This window comes from Gekko japonicus, unplaced genomic scaffold (genome assembly GCF_001447785.1).
Source record: "Gekko japonicus isolate JY-2015 unplaced genomic scaffold, Gekko_japonicus_V1.1 scaffold158, whole genome shotgun sequence".
In the NCBI taxonomy this organism is placed as follows: Eukaryota; Metazoa; Chordata; class Lepidosauria; order Squamata; family Gekkonidae; genus Gekko; species Gekko japonicus.
Window position 1 is genome coordinate 508,083 of NW_015170279.1, and position 19,920 is coordinate 528,002.

A 19,920-nucleotide genomic window follows, 5' to 3' on the forward strand; every position below is an offset into this window, starting at 1 on the left:
TGAGCCCCTAACTAAAAGACAGGAGAAGTGGCCTTCTGGTCTCTTGTGTGTTTATATGTGCCAAGTGCACACCTGTCGTCTTCGCATTAGTTATAGCTGCCTGGTGACTTTGATATAAGGGTTCATTTAAAAAATATCTTTCATTCTTATCACCAGCAATATTTTAGGATGATAACTTGACAATCAAGGGTGCAGTCTGTGTATATACCAGAGCCTACTTAGTCGGATTTGACTGGCTTTCGAGCAAGGGAAACCTTTACCTTTACTTTACTTATCTTTTGCATCTGTATATTTTATAGTCCTCTACAAGATGCTCCAGTTTGAACCTCTTATGCTGGTTCCCTATGTGTCTTTCCTGACAGAACCCCAAAGCTCAGGAAGTAAGAAGCTTTATTACTCCACCAAGATACCCATGCAAGGATAAGAGTAGGCACCTCTGACTCTTTAACTAGAGAAATCATTACAGGAAAGGGAGTAAAGGCTGTTTACTAGCTCCCACACTTTTAAACTTTTGAATAAATGACATTGTCCCCAAACTAAGCAGTCCAGACTTTGTACCACCTAAGTTGGGTCAACAAAAAATATCTCTACTGCTTTATGCAGATGATATGGTTCTATTCTCTTTAACGAGAATTGGTCTAAAGAGAAGCTTTATCGGCCTTGCATTGTGTGTGCATACAAAGTAGCTGCAAAAGCTACATTTTTTAATGGTGCGGCTATAAACGTTCAATATGGGCCACTGCTCTTTAATTTTTTTCTGTGAGAAGTACATTGCCTTAACTTCTAGAACCAAGAAAGGCCTGTCTATCTTGTTGACTCACAGTTCTGGTCTGTCCTTTACATCAGGCCATTTGTGCTTTGGCTCTACTTTCAAAATATTTGTCCTACTCTTGAAATAAACTAATAAGAGTATGAAGAGTGTCTTAACTGATGGCTCTTCTGTCTTCGGAATAACTACACGAATAGCCATGTTTTGTATTCTGTTTCTTATGGCTCTTGCTTGGTTTTTCTTTTAACAGTTATAAGTGTATTCATCAAAGCTTGGAGGACAACAATAGATGTCCAAAATGTAATTACGTTGTGGATAACATCGACCACCTTTACCCCAACTTCCTAGGTAAGTTTTGAGGTTTATGGGTAATATAGCCTCGAAAACAAAAAAATAGATTTCCTCTTGATTTTCGACAAGCAGAACTAATGCCACCTGAATGTCTGGCTCCTTATTTTGTAGGTAGGTTGTGCTTTGAAGGCTTTTTCCAGTTTAACTGTTCTAGGGAGAGCAGTCGAGTTGGGGAACTGAGGAAGAGTTATACAACAGCGTTGAGTATCTTTAGGTATTATGGAAGGCAAATGAAATGTTGCTGAAGTAAGAAGGCTGTTCTTAGTTTAGTGATAAAGGTGGGGCAATTGTGTTGATAAAGAAAAGCACCTGGCATGAAAATTAGCATCTTTGTAGATCTGGAAGTCTTGCAGATGAATCTACAGTTTCTCAAAGGTTGTGATGAAGATTAAATCTGAGGCAGTGAGTGACTTCGTAACGTTACACTCCTGTGTTTTCCATCTACGATTAGTGGGTGAGTCCTGTGGAATGTTGCCATAAATGTTCATCTGCAGTTGGCTGCCTTGTGCCTTGCATCCTTTATCTGGAGTGCCTTGTGTGTCCTTGTCATGACCCCTAGTGGGTTGCCACCTTCCTCTGCCACCACTCTGGACTTAGGGTCCCTTGGGAAGGCCCAGAGTACCCTCCCAAGCCCAACCAATGTGCTCCTTTGAAGCTGAGAAATATAGGCATGATGACCAGGCAGAGAACATTAAACAAATGGTTTATTAACATAGTAATAATAATGGGGCAAGGAAAACAAGACAAGGTGCTTAAAATATGTAACAGTGTCTGAAGGCCAAAATAAACAAATCTAATGTGGCTACCTATTTCTCTTAACTGGTTACTACTCAAGGTCCACAGCCTTTTATACCAGGCCTCTGCCTGTACTCACTCTGTCCCAAGTGAGGGATCTTTCTCTCAGACCAGACTGTCCCCTCAGTTTAACTCTGTGAGAGAAAAGAACGCACTAGAGAAAGAATGCAGTTCCACAGCCCACAAAGCTTAAGCCACAATCCCCTCACACACCGATTGGTTGCAACCGTCGCTAAGCATTGTGGGGATTGTAGGCCGTGTCTGCTTTCCACTTCCACACAGGTCTCCTGGGGCCTAGGCCTGGTGGCCCAAGTCCTACACAGATCATGACAGCCCACTCTCTCCGTCAGCCTGCCACCGGTGATCCCTCTAAGCTGTGCACGTGAGCCGCTCATTAACACAGGAAGCCCCCGTTCAGCAGCAGTCTGGAGCCACGCAGGGTCTTGCACTGCTGATTGCCCATTTTAAGATCACGACAGTTGTATTCTGCTCAGGAATGCAACTGCTCCACTCAGTAGGGGAAAAAGATTAAGAGGGAATGTTGCCTGCCATTTTCCTTCATTAGAATACTTTTTTTACTGGGCTGTGATACCCTTAAGTAGGGTTGCCAAATTTGTTTCACGTACCGGCGGGGGTCCTTCCTGCCGGTCCGGGAGCTCTGCGGGGACGTGCGTGTTTTCCCCTCAAACGGCATGGCCCCGCCCCCAGCGTGCGACGTCACTTCCGGGTGACGCGCACGCGGGGGTGGGGTTTCCCCCGGGCCCCGATTCCGGCGCGCCGGGAATCGGGGCTCCGAAGCGGGGGAATCCCCGCCCCCCGGCTGCATTTGGCAGCCCTACCCTTAAGTGGGCTGCGGTGGCTCAAGTGGTTAAGATGCTGAACTGCAGAACGGAAGGTCGATAGTTCAGCAGTTCGAGACCCAAGTACCGCATGACGGAGTGAGCTCCCGTCTCTGGTCCCAGCTTCTGCCAACCTAGCAGTTCAAAAGCAAGAAATTGCGTAGATAAATAGGTACCACTTCGGTGGGAAGGTAACAGTGTTCTGTGCGCCTCAGCATCTAGTCACATGACCACGGAAATGTCTTTGGACAGCATTTTTCCTGTTATGAACAATGGAATGGCAATTGAAGTAGGTACTATATAGCTGCTTTCCAGTTATCGCACTCTGGCTATGCTGTGGGTCAGGCCCACTTCAGTCTTCCTCTAGCTGTGTGTGGACTTCAGGCAGTTGTGCGGGCAACTGCAATATTTTCAGGCAAGCCAGTAGAACTCTCCAGCTTTTCTGTGTCCTGTTGTCATCTTACTTGCTTCCTGTATTTTGCAAGTCCTGAACTTGAGCTGTGTGGAGCTACTTTAAGTTAATTTCATTCAGAATATATAACCTGAAGTTTGCCTGCAGGTCCCCCTGTGCCCCCCAAAAAGTGGAGAGGAGGAGACTGTGCAAATTTTTATTTTCTTATGAAAACACTTCTATGGTAACTTTCTCAAATGTGCTTGTAGCCATGAATAACTTTGTTTCCTCAGGGACAAACATTTACTGTCTCTATTCCCTAGTTCCCTTGGAAATGGAGATGAGCATTGCCCCCTAGAGTCAGATTCAACTGGCTTTCGAGCAAGGAAAACCTTTAACTTTACTTTACCTTATTCCCTAGTACATGGCAGTGTTAATACTTAAGAGCAAGCATCTTCAGCTGCTGTTTCATTGACTTCTTCTTTTTCTCCTCCTTCCTAGTAATTCTGATGTCATCATTAAGTTACGGTGGCTATGTGACAGCATTCCTGTTAATAAAGCTGATTCCTTGTGGAGTCTCTCTCTAAATTAGCTTTGTTTTGTTTGCCCTTGGTGACATTATCATAAAAATCTGATTGGCTTCATAATGGTGGTACTGTCACCAAGTAGTCTGTTCATAAACCAGAAATGGTGTAGAAAATGCAGCAGATTGGGGCAGCGAATTAGAACAGAAAGGTAACTTTTGTAGGGTTTTCGGGAAATGATTTGAGCTCTTCATGCCCCTTCCTTTTTGTGGCAAAATGTTTTCCTCTGACAACTCAATGCAGCACTTTACACTACACTTATAATGGCTAAATTAATTTATTAGCCTCTAATAAGTAGGCTGCATTGTACAGTCAAGACAATAAAATATGATTAAATATCAAATATGTTTTACATTAAAACCTCTGCCTTGGATCATTTTACTTCATATTTGGGGCTTAAACACTGCATCCTGATTTTTTTCTTTTGTTTCTGACAAATTATTTGTTAACATGCCTGGATCCTTGGGGTGTTGTCTCTCTGAGTAGAAAGGTCATGGGTACTGACTTGTTTGAGGGCGGGTGCCAGATAGTTAGAAGCTTTGAAATGTGATTTCATATGGGGATTGAGGTATTTGGAAAGTCTTGGCTTTACCACAGTGGCTTATACTGCAGACAAATAGCATTGGTGGTCCATGCTGTTGTTGCTTAGTTGCTTTAAATCATCTTATTCTTACGTATAGATGTAAACAGCATACCAGTGCAGTTCAAATTCTGCTTTCTCTTTGTCCAGTTTTAAGTCTTGATTTTTCAGGTCTTTAACTCTGTAATTTTCATGAGATGTGACATTATGATCGTTTTTGTTCAGTATTGCTGTGTGAATAAAAGGTCCATAAATGTGTAGTTAAATCATTTTCCATTTAGTCTTACCTAGCGAATAACCTGGGAAGGCTGGAGACATTCAGTTGCTTGAGCTTCTATTAAGATTGTCTGCAACTAGGCTTACTAGAAACCTGCTCTGCCTTTTTTTAAATAAAGAAACCTTTGCTGATTATTTTTTTTCTCTTCTTTTTTTTAGTAAATGAACTCATTCTTAAACAGAAACAAAGATTTGAGGAAAAGAGATTCAAACTGGACCATTCAGTGAGTAGCACCGTATGTCCAAATCTTTTTACTCTCATTTTAATTGTGGTGAAAGGAAAAAAGTAGTAAATTGTGGATGGGAAGAGGAGGCAGCCAAATACTGTCTCTGTGTTTTTACAAGCAGTTGGTGAAATCTGTCACTTTCATTGGGTAGCCACTCATGTTATCAGCCAGTGAAAGAGCTAGATTTGAGTCTGGCAGGACCTTAGAGACCAGGGAAATTTTCAGGTCAGAGCTTTAACTCTCAAAAGCTTTTACCCTGAGAATCTCTGAGGTCCTGCCAGTTTGGTGTAGTGGTTAAGTGTGCAGTCTCTAATCTGGTCTCTAAACATTTAAAAAAGGCACTTAAGTATCGCAGCTGAGTCTAGAAATGTCCTTACACTGGCTCATCTAGAAAGTTTTCAGAGTAGTTTTGCACCTCTGGCTTTTTGGCAACAATCCAGATGCAGAAGAAGCAGTGTTTATCTGTGATACTAAGTTTTATTTCTGTGGATTTCAGTTGTTCTGGGATGACCAGAAAATAGGAAGGCCGAGCAGACAGTCTGAAGTGGTTTGACTTTCCCCCCACTATACGTTTAGATCAGGAGTGGCCAAACTTGCTTAAAGTAAGAGCCACATAGAATAAACATCAGGTGTTTGAGAGCTGCAAGACATGAGCCAATATGACACACGTTTTTATTGGAAAATATGCAAATTTGCTTTTTATTAACATTCAATGAGACTGCCAAAATAAAAACAAAAGGGGTAAAAATAGATACGGATAATGATATTTATTCGTCCAATGATGTTTGTAGGTGGGGGGAGCTTTGAGAATGCATTTAAAGTTAAAGTTGCTTTCTTTTCTCTGCTCCCCCCTGCCTCAAGCCTACCCAGGAAGGGGAACTGGCTGGGGAAGGGAAGACTGCTTGGGGAGGGGAGGCATGCCTCCCCTTCGCTTGCCCAGCTACCCTGCCCGGGAGCCTTTTTCAAGGACAGCTCTTATCAGAACTACGCATTGCCCAAGGTCATCCAGCCAGGTGCAAATGGAGGAGTGGGGAAATCGAACCCGGTTCTCTCAGATTAGAGTCCGCGCACTTAACCACTACACCAAACATATACTTTATTCGTGTTACGCTGTTGAAATAAGCTCTTGCTCGCTCTGGCAAGTGGTTAACAAGCACAGGGGGCCACTGAAAACTTGTAGGAGAGGAGAATCCCATCTGCATCACCGAAGGCTTGCCTCCCTTCTTGTTCTCTCTGAAGAAGAGCTGGTGGGGTCAGCCAGCTGCTGGGAGGGATTTTAGTGTGGACACGCCGGTTACAAAGATTGTACCTTTGCCACCTTTACAAGCATTCTTTACAGCACCCACTCCTATCTCCCGATTGAGATAAGCGCTCAGATTTCTGTTCCTACTCTGTGTCTGACGAAGGGAGGTTTGACTCTTGAAAGCTTATCCCCTAAAACTCTTCTTGATCTCTAAGATGCTACTGGACGGAAGTCTAGCTGTTCTACTGTGTACGGACACGAACACCCTCTGAAACTGTCTACATGTTGCCTCTGTTTAGCATACCATGAATCTTCTGTGGTTCATGTATGGGTTTTAACACTTGAAGATGTTCATTTTCCACAGTAGGTCAGCTGTTTAACATCCATTAATGACACACAACCAGGGTGTAAAACCTCACTCATCCGCGGGTGATTTGGCCCAGCCTAATCTACCTCACAGGTTGTGGTGCAGCCTGGAGGACGAGTGGGATAAGAATAGGTAACAGACGGCTCTTTCCTCTTTCTAAGATTTAGTGATGTGGTAAAATTTAATTGGATCGTGCAAAATTATTCACTGTTACCTTGAGAATGATTTATTGTTACCTTACCGTGGGAAAAGATCTGCATTTCCTTTTCACTGGTGGGGACTCGAAAGCCAGTGACTTCCGCAAAAGTTTAATTCCCTGTCTGAACTGGGCTAGTTTTTTGCCTGTACAAGTCTAAGGCGTAGGTCCAAAAAATGGAGAGGCAGAGTTTTGCTGATACCACAGCTCTTTCTCAGTTCCTGCTTCCTGCTTTACCTCTGTATGCCATTTGAAACCTGCTCCTGAAGGTTATGGGACTGTCTGGAATGGTTTGAGTTTGCAAGGCTGCAGGGGGGGGGGGGGGGGGGGGAGACAGAGCGGGCAGGCAGGGAAATAACTGAGATGATTGTCCTCCCCCCCTCGTGCTAGAAGAGTGTTTTCTACTTGCAGAAAAGACTCTTTAGATGCATTTGGAAAACAAAATGGTAGAAGAAGTGCAAGCCATGTACTTTGGTCCTTGTTGATCTAAAGGTTGCCGGACCAAATTGGCTAGCTGAATATTGGCAGAAGCAACCAGTGTGTAGACTGGCACACTTGGTGTGTATATGGTTCCGAGGAAAACGAGAGAGCATTTTGGCTAGGGCAATCCCCTAGTTAGAATGGAATGAAAAGTATGTGTTCCAGGAGATGGGCTGAGGAAGGGAGCAGAACAGATGGCAGATTGAGACTCAGGAATTGGATGTAAGGCGCTCTGAACCTGATGAAACGCCTTCCTGTGCAACACTTAATGGTACAGGATTTTATCCAGGTCTCAACCAGACAGTTGAAACCTTTAGAGATCCTGAAGGCCTCAGGATGGGGGAGTGAATTTCATAAGTTAGGTAGACGGCTAGCGAGTTGAACCCTGGGGTGGATGACTCTGGGTAGTCTTCTACAGCAAGATGTAACACTTTGAGTGGCTGCAGAGGGCTCAGGGTTTAGCTCCTGTTTCACCCTTCTGAAGTCTACCTGCTTCCATCTCTGTGAAGGCAACTGGGTACAGGGAGAAAGCAGAATGGCCTGGCCCACCCTTGTTTTGCTTCCCTTCTCCCCTCAGGGCTGTAACCCACTATAAGGTTGCAGTGGTGACTTCAGGTTCTCGTGTAATTCATGAATAATGTGATTTTGTCTTGACTATCTTTGAAATAATGCTTGATCCCCCCTCCCCTCTTTTTAGAATGGCCACAGGTGGCAGATATTTCAAGATCTATTGGGGACAGATCAGGACAACCTTGATTTGGCTAATGTTAACTTAATGTTGGAGCTACTGGTCCAGAAGAAAAAACAGCTGGAGGCCGTAAGTCCCCTCCCCTTTATCTTGGTTAAAAATATTTAACTTTCTCTTTTCTGCCCTGAGATCTTCATACAAAGCTTATTCACATAGCACTGTGGTGTCAGATACTTTGACACCTATATTTCATGGAGCCACAATATTACAGATCTGTAAATAGCTACTTGCCTAGTTACTTACGGTGAGTTCAGTGTCCTCTAGGCATGTATAGGGAAGGTTTTTGTACATGTAAAGAGCATTCTGGGACTCCTCTCATTTTGTCAATCTGTGTAATGCCAAATGGCTGATACGGGCATTTATGGATAGGCAAGCTAGTAGATGACCTGACCTGGATAGCCCAGACTAGCCTTATGTCATCTAAGCTAAACAGGGTTAGCCCTAGCTAATATTTGGATGGGAGACCACCAAGGAATACCAGGATCGTTACGTGGAGGCAGGCAATAGTAAGCTACCGCTGAATGGCTCTTCCCTTGAAAACCCTATGGGGTTGCCATAAGTCAGCTGTGACTTGACAGCAACAGCAGCATAGCCAGTACATACTTCTGGAGTCTGCAGTAATGTAAAGCTGTGCAGCCTGTGATCCAGCAAGGCCTAATCCAGCTGATTAGCTGCATATGCTGGCCCACCAAGGCCCTGGCCCTGTATAAACCTGTGTTTGCTGCTTGCCAAAGACTGCAGAAACAGCAGTGGGTGGGGTAGGAGTGGGTGGATTGTCGAGTACTTGATAGACCAGGACACATAGAAATGGCTGGGCAAGAGAATTCTATTATTCTGATGCATTCTTAAGAGGTTGGAAGTTCAAGGTTTCCTTGGTCTCCTATTTCCAACTTAGCAATAAATAGAAGCCTGATTCATCGAGCTGGGGAAGTCTGAGATAGTCTGATGTGGTGCTTGTGAACGGTGTGGTTTTTTAAAAAATTCCTCATGTTGTTGGTCAGGAAGCATAGCAAGTTGTTCCATGTCTTCTGGGTTGCGCCACCTCTGTATATAGGCTCCACTTTAACACTCCTCCCCAGGCTCTGCTTATGGCGATTGTACCATTCTCAAGAGCATAAATGGAGTCCTTAGGAAGGGAGAAAAGAGTTGGTAGAATGGGCATTGCATGGGCTCTGAGAGGGGGCTCCGTTTTGTGTCAATCAAATTTTAAAAACCAGGAGCCACTTTTGGGGATGCGTACTTCTCTCCTGAAGCAGATATTACATCCCCATCCTGCGAGGTTTACTTAACACAGAAACTGAAAATATGACTTGCTGTAGGTTTCAGGTCTCGGGTCTAAGGAGAGAGAAGTTCTAGTGTACATTCCTCTGTCTCCTGATTTGTTAGCGTTAACAGAGAACTATCTGCACTGCCTTGGTCAGGAAATGTTCAGCAGTTAGCTATGGTTTTATAATGTTGTATTGATCAAGCACTTACCTGTTAGGTGGAGTATTGACTGGCAGAGGGAGGCTTGAATATCTGCACTAACTGGCCACTGCCCTGGTAGTTTAATAAGCATGTTTTCAAAGAAAATATTATCTAACTTTTGCATCTTTACATTTCTTATTACAGGAGTCCCATGCTGCTCAGCTACAGATTTTGATGGAATTCCTGAAGGTTGCCAGGAGAAATAAAAGAGAGGTATGGTAATCTGCTTTGATTTACAACCATTGAAGCTTTTTCCCCCATTACATTATTTTTAATAATTCAGGCTGGCACATCAATTTTGTGCACTTGAGAGAGTACATGGGTGGGAATCTTGCACAATGGAATATTTGAAACACATGGATTCGAAGGAAGCAAGATCGTGTTAATTGTGAGAAATGGGATTTAAAAAAAACCCCACAACTGTATTGGGGGGTTTCTTTTGGTCAACTCCATACCTGTGGGAGGGAAGACTGTCAAGTAAAGCAAATTTGTTGGCTTTTGCATCAAATTCTTGAAATAAGTTGCAGCTGGAGCTAGAGTGGGGCGTCCAGTAATTTTTTAAAAGGCCTTCATGACATGAAATGCTTGTTGTCATCCTGAAGTATAAAGTATTGCTGAATCTGGGATGTGTGTGGCTTTTGGATGTTACGCGTTGAATTAGTATTAGGATAGATTTTATGCCTGATTTTATGAAGTAGCAGGGAAAGGACAGAGTCTTGGTTTGACTTAGTGCACCGTAGGACAAGTGAAGCTCTGCTAGAATTAATTTAGGGTATAGGAGATGGGGGAGGGTGCACAGGTAGGAATTGGTTGCAGCAGGCTTGCTGAAATCTTGAGTCGGGGGGCTGCTATGGGTGGTCAAGTGCGTGTGTGCTGGCTTTGGTAAAAAGTAGTCACTCAACCTGGGTTTAGGAGTACTTTCTACTACTGTTAAACTCATGTTGGGAACCTTGACTTTATTCAGGGTCTTGCAGTAAGTTTAGGAGCACACTTGATTTTATGAGGCTCATATGTGATGCCAAAATCAGGTAGAGGGATGTGGGTGTAATTAATGTGTGAGAAGGGAGCCATTCTGTGTATGCAGGCAACATTCAGTTCCATGGCTTGTTCCTTATGCATTGGGGGTTTGAACTGGACCGTAGTGTACAGTAAAGGGTTGTGATCAGAAAGCACAGATGTTGAGGGTTGAAATAGAGTCCACTTGCTGAATGGTACGTTTTATTGGACAGGCCTACCTTTCATGAGTAATAGAGGAGTGTTCTCAAAGGCATTTTGCACCTGTCTGATCAGACACAATGTAGCTTCTTTCTAATATCTGTACTTTTTCCCATAGGCTCCATTACAGTTCTGAAACAATAAAAGTATGATTGAGTACTTGATACCAGTTCTGTGCAGCAGTGATGCAGGCAGCTGCAGTGGGGCTCTGTGGAAAACCTCCCCCTTGCCTGCCTGAATTCAAGTACCTTTCTGCTCACATAGCACAGGTTTGGATATAACCCACTGCAGTCTGTCGAATTAATTTACTTTCTAATAACAGGACTTATAGTACTGATTGAAATACACGTCTTTGTCTTGATAAGAGTTTCCACCTGTCTGGCAAGTCTCTCACTGTACTACTGCTCAGAAGTCCAAAATGCAATTTTCCCAATAGTTAAACCAAATAATAAGGTAGGAGGATTGTAGAACAACTGAGCTTGGTAAAATTTATCCAACTCGAATAGATTAATTTTAGCCAGAAATGTCTTCACTGCTTATAATATATCGACTTGCAAGCTAATAAAGAACTAAAACATCGATATCTGTTTTTTGGCCTAGCGTAGTAGTAAAGGCAGGCATTTGCCTTAAGTGTAGAAGATCCATGCTTGGCTTCTGAAATAAGTTCCTGTCTCTAGCACTCTCCACCACCTTTGTCAGATGACAGCATTGGTGTTTGGTGTGCTGCATGTAAATGGAAATGCAATACTACTTGTTTGGTGTAGTGGTTAAGTGTGTGGACTCTAGTATGGGAGAACCGGGTTTGATTCCCCACTCCTGCACTTGCACCTGCTGATGTGACCTTGGGTCAGTCACAAGCTCTGGCACAGCTGTCCTTGAAAAAGAGCAGTGTCTGTCAGAGCTCTCTCAGCCCCACCTACCTCACAGGGTGTCTGTTGTGGGAAGGGGAAGGGAAAGGAGTTTGTAAACCGCTCTGAGACTCCCAAGTGAAGGGCGGGGTATAAATACAATCTCCTCCTACTACTACTACTTTTATGGAAAGCTGTTTTTAAAAAACAGGACCTCTAAATAAAACAGGGGAGGAAGGTGGAACAAAAAGAGCTTGGGGCTCTAGGTGGTTTCTTGGTTGAAAGGTTGCCTGTACAGTTTTTCTTGGTTGAAAGGTTGCCTGTATAGTTTAATGTGTCCAAAAAGAGAAAATTAACTGCTATCTTGAGAAGTCTTAAACTACCTTCTGAGCAAGGTTTTTCCCATAGCCATGGGGAAAAAGTGTGTGCTCTGGGAATGATAGAACATTTAAATTGCAGCTGTGATGCTGCAGCTAAAATTGGGGAGGAAAAAGAAAGACGTAGAAGCCTGGAGCACCTAGTTGCTTAAAATCTGGAGAATCAGACTACAGGGCTAAACCAGGTCTACTGTTAAGTGGAGGCAGCGGATTGTGGTGAAAGGACTTTAGGATATAAATAGAGAGGCAATAGAACAGTACTCCAGGGTCATGGGTGATATGGAGGCTATTTCAAGTTCACTGCAATGGCACCTGGGCTGAAGGAAGAAGAAGAGGAGAGTGGATTTATACCCCGCTCTTCACTACCCAAAGGTGTCTCAGAGCGGCTTACAAACTCCTTTCCCTTCCCCTCCCCACAACGGACACCCTGTGAGGTAGGTGGGGCTGAGAGAGCTCTGACAGAAACTGCTCTTTTTCAAGGACAGCTCTTATCAGAACTATGGCTTGCCCAAGGTCATCCAGCAGGTGCAAGTGGAGAAGTGGGGAATCAAACCCGGTTCTCCCAGATTAGAGTCTGCGCACTTAACGACTACACCAAACTGGCTCTGGAGATAACCACTACACCAAACTGGAGATAATGTAGAAGAACAGTTCAGCCAGAAAGGGTCTCAAGTAAGCATTACTCAGCTGTGGTCTGCAGGACAGCTGCTTGAAGTTAAGATGGCAGGTAAAGGCCTAGTTTCTTTCTCACAGGGCAGCTGCTTAGGGTCAGAAACATACCATTCTAACAGTGGTCTTCTATTCAGAGTTACTGCAGTTGAAGCCATTGATTTCATTTGCACTGTTTGGTTTCTCTTAAGCTACATATGTGTGTGAGGCACTTCAGCAACTGAGGATATTCCAAAGCTGACAACTAATTGGGAAGTTTTGCTCTATTTCCCTTACTTTGTTCAGCGATATATGTCAGGTTCAACGTCCTGGATTCATCATTTCCCAAAATCGATCTGTCCAGTTCTTGGCCCTTCATCAACATGGTGAAGATGTAAAGCAGCAGAAGATAGAGCAGTTATTAGTTGCTGTGTGGTAATCATGGAGAACTGAAAGTATGAATTCTCCTGTGCTGTCATTAGCTCCTGCTAATCGCTCTTCTTGTCAGCCTTTATTGCCTAGCAGTTTATGCATGAGAGGGGTGAGGTATAAGGAAGGAGAAATGACAAAGGCAGAAATCAATCATGCTTTCAAACTGCAAAATGGTTGATTATATTTTTGTGCTCCCTAGATGTGTTTGTAGCTTCAGCAATATGTTACTTTTCCTTTGTTGTTAAATAACTGAATTATTGTCAGGCAGCTGGATTTAGTAATTTAAATGCTCACTTAGATCCTAGGTGAAAACTGTTGTTAAAAGTATGTCATCTAATAAGGATTTTTGCTGGCTGTATGCATGCTTTCATTGGCATCAAGCCAGTTGTTTGGCAATGAGGTATTTGAATTTCACAAATTTAAAATTAAATCAAAAAAATTAATACCTCAAACCATTAAGAGTTTTGTTTGGGCTGCTTAGCTCCTTGTGTTGACTTGGGAAAACATTCAGAAACAGGTTAGGATTTGATACTACTCCTTGGAATTGAACCACTTAAGATTGTTCCCATTTATGGCAATGCCTTGTGGGGGAATAGAATGCTTTTTCAGCCATGCTTTGCTTATTTGCATGTGCTAGAAATGTCCATATTGGTTACTATTATGTCAAAATATAGCCTGTATTTTTGTGTATCCTATATTTTGGCCCATTAGATAATGTTGAGAGGATTCATGAAATTGGGTGAATCAAAATGGATCTTTTAAATTTAGCTTCGATTTTGAAACTTGAACTCACAAATACCCTGGTATATTAATTTAAACCTCTTTGATATTATGGTTTATGTATTTAAAACTCTGGTTTTGAAACAGAATCTGCATTGCCAAAGTAGTGATGGCCACAGGAATAAACAGCTTTAAAAAGGGATTAGATAGACATATTCTCAGTGAATCAATCAGCAGCTATTAGCTGTGGTCACTGAGGGGAACCTACACATTCAGAGGCACTAAACCTCTGAATCCCAGAGCCAGGAGGCAACATCAGGGGAAAGTCTCGGCCTCTATGCCCTGTTGTTGACCCTTCACATGAACTGGTTGGCCACTGTGTGAGACAGGATGCTGGGTTAGGTAGTAGACCACTGGTCTGATCCAGCAGGGCTGTTGTGTTCTTATGTTTCTTTGCATCAAAGCTAATGTGAGCCTAGAGGCCTCTACTACTCCAAGGCAGTTCTGCCATTGCCATCTGCATTGGATTAAGTTTCAATGCTGCTGCTGATTACCACACTTCTGTCACCTTTATTACTGGTTCTTTTTTAATTAGTGCTGATCATAATTTTCATATATAATTGGCACAGAACACTCAGTAGGGCTTTTTGATACCATAGAGACACACTGACATTTGTGGCAGCAGCATAGTTAGTCCTGTTTGACTTGTGTATGAAGTTGTCGGTGTTGACCGACTAGTTGCGTTGGTGGAGCATACCTGTAAGTCATCCCAATACTAGTGAGCTTTGCTGGAAATTTCAGGGAATTGCCAACATCTGTATTTTCCTATAATGTTGTTGAAGGCATTTTTATATGACACTTTTTTCTTGTGTCTCTGTCAAGGGCAGGAAACAAAACCTTTACTTTTTGGTTCTGGTTTATGGTAGTAAAGATTTGATGTCAAAAACCGGGTTTTTCCCGAATTTTTCCGGGTTTTTTTCCGGGCCTTCACATCTCTAGTCTGGAGTGGTGCCTGATAGAACATGAAAGGCTGTAGCTGGAAGTCCCTAGATGCATATAAGCTTTGGATATGTGTGTGGGGTCCTGGCAGCCTATAAATGACTCAGTGGAATGATGATAAATCTTTCCAAGCTGCCCTGTTGAGTGTTGCTTTTGGGTCTCATCTGCAGGTGCCTTGTGATTTAAAATACAGCAAGTTTCCGCATATGTTTGTTAAGCATGAAATACTGCAAGGTGTGATGTTTGTTCATAGTAACACTCCCTTAATTCTGTATACCAGCCTGGGGTTTCAGTGCTACTGAAATTTTCACAGTAGGAAAGCTATATCTCACAGAACTTGTTCTGTGATAATGCGTTTGTCTCCACTGGGTAGTTAACATCTTTAATTAGCCCTAGCTAGGCTGACTCTTTAAGCTTGAAAACAAGAGTTTCTCTGCAGGGTATAGGATTATTAAGAGCTTACAAGTTAATATATTAAAGTTTATTCTATTACAGCCAGATATTATTGCTGTTCTTGACTGTTGTATCTCAGGGTAATACGACAAAGAAGACCCCATGCAGTGAAACAGGAGGAAGAGAGGCTGGTTATTCTCAGGGCTGCAATGAGAATAAAGTGGTAGCTGTATCCTGCAGCGGCCTGAGCCCTTTGGGGAATACTCCAGGCCTTTGCCCTGAATTTACCTTTCTAAAAGGAATGTTGAAGCTTCTAGCCTTCCGATTTATGGCAATATACAGAAGATCTTTACTACCAATGTAAGCGTACAAGACATGGACCTGTTGCTCCATCCATCGTAGCAGTTAGTAATGGCAAAGGAGCTGGGATGCTGGCCAAGAGTTTGGGCAGTATTTTTAAATGCTTTAATATTACTCTTGTAAAATATGTAGCCGTATAGGACTAAATGTGAAAAAAAGCTTAAAAAGTCTAAAACCCCTCTTTAATTAGAAAGGTACTTCCTTCTACTTCGACAAAGGAAAAGGCTGTTTTTATTGAATGTACTTCCCTGTTCCTACTGTGGAACTCGTGTCACACCCCACAGTGTTTTGAGAAGCTGCTGCTTCCCCAAGCGATTACTTTTCAGGGGAGGCAAGAAAGATGATGACTGGGACTCAGGGCCAGCCCAAGGATTTTGAGTACCCTAGGCTTGAGCACCCAGCCTCCTGCACCACAAGAAGGCAGGAAGATGGTGCACTGCCCAACCTCTTTGACTCCTGGATGGTGGCAGGGAAGTTGGAAAATTATGGTTGCCCTCCTCCACTCCCTGCACTGCTGTGAGAAGCCATCACCTGCCCTTTCTGCCCCCCTCCCAGAGCATAGGGGAAGATGATGCATGTCTTCTTTATCCCCTGGTGGTAGAGCGCGGCATCTTCCTGTCTTCCTTGCCCTCCTCTGGGCAGCAGAGAGGCAGAGAGATGGTTCCTGTCCTCTCCCTGCAGTAGTGAGAAGCCACCACTGTTGTTATCTCTTCCCTTCCCTGTCAAGCAGGATAACGATGATGAAGAGGGGCCATCTGCCCTGCCCTCCTGATGGAGGGTGAGAAGTAGGAGGTAGGCTCACCTCTAGCCCCCCAGTAGGTCTTGGGTATACCTCTTGGGTCAGATTGTGATGCAGTGGAGGTGACAGGGCTGGTTGGCACCGTAGGCAATTGCCTAGGGCTGTGTAGTGGAAGGACTACCCTGTTTGTGCCCAGTCCCTACAGCCTACATTCAGCTAGATGGTAATTGTTTAAAACTCTGAGTGAACGTATGGAGAGTAGCTGTCCTTATTAGTCATGGATCTACTTACATTGTGGTGTCGCTGAATATCACTTCTGATAAAGAGCTAGAACTTCTGGCTGCCAGACAATCTTACGATCTAGCTATTGTACACATACTGCCATATGATAATTAATTTATATCACTTCTGAATCAGTTAGCACTCCTCTCCTCGGGGAAAACCTTGCACGCCCAGCCTGGCATTTCTCTAAGCTGCAAACCTGCTTTGTTTTCTATGCCAAATAAATGACTGTTGAAGTTGGAGCAATTTGTGGTGTAACAGGAAAGGGGCTGCTATCTGAACAGACTGTCTTCCTCTATATTTTAGTTGAGTTAGAAAATCCAGAGGGGGGCATGGGTTAAAAGCTGCATCTAATGTATGTATCTCTTCTAGCAGCAGTTTGCATGTAATTTATGTATCTCTTCTAGTAGCAGTTATTGAAAAGTGGAAAAAACAGCTATCTGTGTTCATTACATACAAGAATTTCCGTGAATGTTTACCCCACAAGTGCTTTGCACAATAGTGACAGAAGGTTTTGGCTCCCCCCCCCCCAATCAAGAGATTATTATGTGTGTAGTTTTCTGTGTTTTATGCCGCCTTTTCATCCACAAATCAGCAAACATAAGAAACATTAAAATATTTAAACAATAAAAATACAGTTAATTAAATTTCATTTAAAAGCATACACAACATTGGAAGGAGGGCTAATTGGGGGTATGCCAGATGAAACAACAAAAGTATTCCCCAGACACCAGATTCCCCAGATTCAGGAGACACCAATAGAGGGAAACAAATCTCCCTGGGGAGGGAGTTCCAAAGTTTTGGTGCCATGTAAGGTTCTTATTCCCCAGGTGGGGGTGGGGAATCCCCCGCTTTTGGAGGTTTCTGCCCACCGCCTCCAAACAGCAACATTGTGCAGTGATGGCCCTGACATGATAATGTCATCACATTGGGGACATTGTACAAACCAGAGCGACGCCATGCAGCGTCCCTGACATGACGACATCACTTCTGTGTGACACCATCCTGTCAGGGACATTGCTGTACAATGTCACTGTGTTGGGGCAGAGCCCTGCCCCACTCCCAGAAGGCTCCCTCCCACTTCCTGCCGGCGTGTCGTGGAGACCTGGCAACCTTAGAGCCATGACGGAGAAGGCCATTTCTTGGATTGCCACCATCTAGTTCCAGATAATGGGGGCAATCAAAGTAGGGCTTCTAAGGAAGGCAATCGTTAAGACATCTTAATCCCAAACTGTACAGGACTTTAAAAGTCAATAGCAGCACCTTTAATTGGGCTTGGAAGCAAATTTGGAAGCCAGTGTAGATGGAACAAGACTAGAGATGGTCCCTACAACCTACTCCTGTCCTCTCTCTGCCCGCAGCATTCTTTACCAAGTTTAGCTTCCGGACAGTCTTCAAGAACAGCCCCATGCATACTGCACTGCAGTAATCTAATCTAGCTGTTTACAGGGCATATGCCATAGTGACAAGATCTTTTCTGCCCAAGAAGGGCTGCAGCTGGCTCACTAGCTGAAACTGCTAAAAGGCACCTTGTCCACTGCTGCCACCTGTTTATCCAACAGGAGGCCTGGGTCCAGGGGGCACCCCCTAGGTTACAAACCTGATCCTTCATGGAGAATACAACTCCATCAAGAACAGGGGGTAACATATTTCCTGGGTCAGACCCTCACCAGTACCTCCTCTGTCAGGATTAAGGTTGGGGAAATTCTTGGAGTGTCGTGCAACACCATGACATCACTCCCAAGGACAAAATCCAGGAGCAATCAGGGCATCACATTTATGCCGGCTTCCTCGCTCCTGCTATTCATCAAGTGGTGACAGAGGTTGCCTGCCACGGTTTCAGCTAAACTATTTTACTTTCCTTGCTAAAGAGTTCATTTTACATATCTACTGGTATCTTACAGGCTGAGGTAGTAAAAGTGTCGGGGGGCTTAATGGTGCCTTGCTAATTATTTGAGGCCTAATTGTTTTTTAAATCTTGGATGGTGAATGCTAAGAGCACAGAGTATAACGTTTAATAATGTGGAGCCTATTTATTATCGAGGGTGAGGAACATAACGTTCTTGCCTGTATCATTTCATAGCTTGTGACATTTTTAATGTAGTTTGCCCATCTGTTTAATGCATATCTGCATACGTATTACTTTCTGCATAGTAACTACCTGAAATGAGTAGCTTTCTAATTTAGTGTTTCTCTCCCCCCCCAAAAAAAAAAGAAGAAAAGAAAATGACTTAATTTATGGTGGCGCTGGTCGGTGTTGCCAGTGCAAATCGCCTCAGATTCCTTTTATCCTTTTTTTCCTCCATCCACAGCAATTGGAACAGATTCAGAAGGAGCTGAGTGTTCTGGAAGAAGATATTAAGCGAGTGGAGGTGAGGTACCCAGGCATTGTAGCAACTTGCGGGCTTCTTCACTTCCGTCAAGCTGTCTGCCTCCCCGTGAGCCGCTGTGCGAGATTTATGGCACTTGCTTCAGTAATGAGGGAAATGAACAGATTAAGCTTTCTGGTTAATTTGTTCATTTGAATGTTTGTAGCTTTTTCTGCTCAATGAGGGCATTTAAAATACTTGTGTACCTTTCAAAATGGTTAGTTAATTTTTGGAATTCATTTTTTCTGGGCTGGTGTGTAACTAATTTTGCTGTGTTTGTTTTCCGTGTAAAGCTCTTTCGAAGTATTGGGAGCCACGTAATAACATTTGGTGGCTTGTTCTGAGAGGAGAAGGAGGGGGAAAAACCCTTAAAAGTTTCATAACAAATAAAGGCTTCATCCAAAGGGTGACGTTCAGGTGGAAATAATAAAATTGGTTACTTGGTGATAACTTGGCCCTTCTCAAATACTCCTGCATTGGTGTGGGAGTTCCATCAGTAAATTAAAAGCTCTCAGGACTGCAGTATAGTACCCAACGGAGTGGGATCCTTCTCTCCTGACAGTAATTAATTGGAAAAACTTATGCAGGAGTGTGAATATAGGAGAGCCTTAGGTAGGCAAATACCCTCCTCATCTAGTGGGTAACACACTTCGCTATCTTGCCTTAGTACTGCATGCTAGGTATCTGTCTCCTGCACTAAAAACCTATATAACTTCCAGGCTCCATCTGAAACCCCTAAAGAAACAGAAGATAGGTTGTTTGTGGCTAATATAAGAGCTTCCCCGATACCTTTCAATCTTTTGAGCAACATAAAAGGCTTTTTGTATCGCTAGATTTCTTTTTGTCTTTTTATTATCTAGCTATTAGACAGTGTCCCCTGTAAACATTTGCTGTGGTTGATAAGGTGGTTCAGAAATTCTGAACTGTAAGTGAAGAGGACTTGGTTATATCTCAGCAAACGTGCTGTCTTATGTGTAAGCTCCCATCTTGGAAATAATCTTACAAGTGTGTTAATGTGTTGATGCCTTGAGAAGGCAACATCTGATTTTCTACCTCGGGGCTGATTAGAGGCTCCGATGGGGAGCAGTTGGTCCCAGCCTCCTTTTGAATAAAGAAAAAAAAGAAGTGATCTGACAAACCAGCTCTTTGGCTCAGCTGTGTAAGCAACACGAAAGGACAAAATCACATGCGAGTCTCTTCTGAGAACTCCAGAAATACGTAACAG

General features: G+C 43.4%; 1 protein-coding gene across 2 annotated transcripts in view; it reads left to right on the plus strand.

The window, feature by feature from the left end:
* Positions 1-19,920, plus strand: part of RFWD2 (ring finger and WD repeat domain 2, E3 ubiquitin protein ligase) — a 185,909-nt gene that overhangs the window by 11,519 nt on the left and 154,470 nt on the right. Inside the window, exons 3-7 of one of the 2 annotated variants that reach the window (XM_015417745.1) lie at positions 1,020-1,117; positions 4,745-4,821; positions 7,796-7,915; positions 9,458-9,526; positions 18,639-18,698. In XM_015417745.1, coding sequence (XP_015273231.1) covers positions 1,020-1,117; positions 4,745-4,821; positions 7,796-7,915; positions 9,458-9,526; positions 18,639-18,698 — 424 coding nt within the window. The remainder of the gene's footprint in view (positions 1-1,019; positions 1,118-4,744; positions 4,822-7,795; positions 7,916-9,457; positions 9,527-18,638; positions 18,699-19,920) is intronic. The other variant, XM_015417746.1, reaches the window with a different exon arrangement.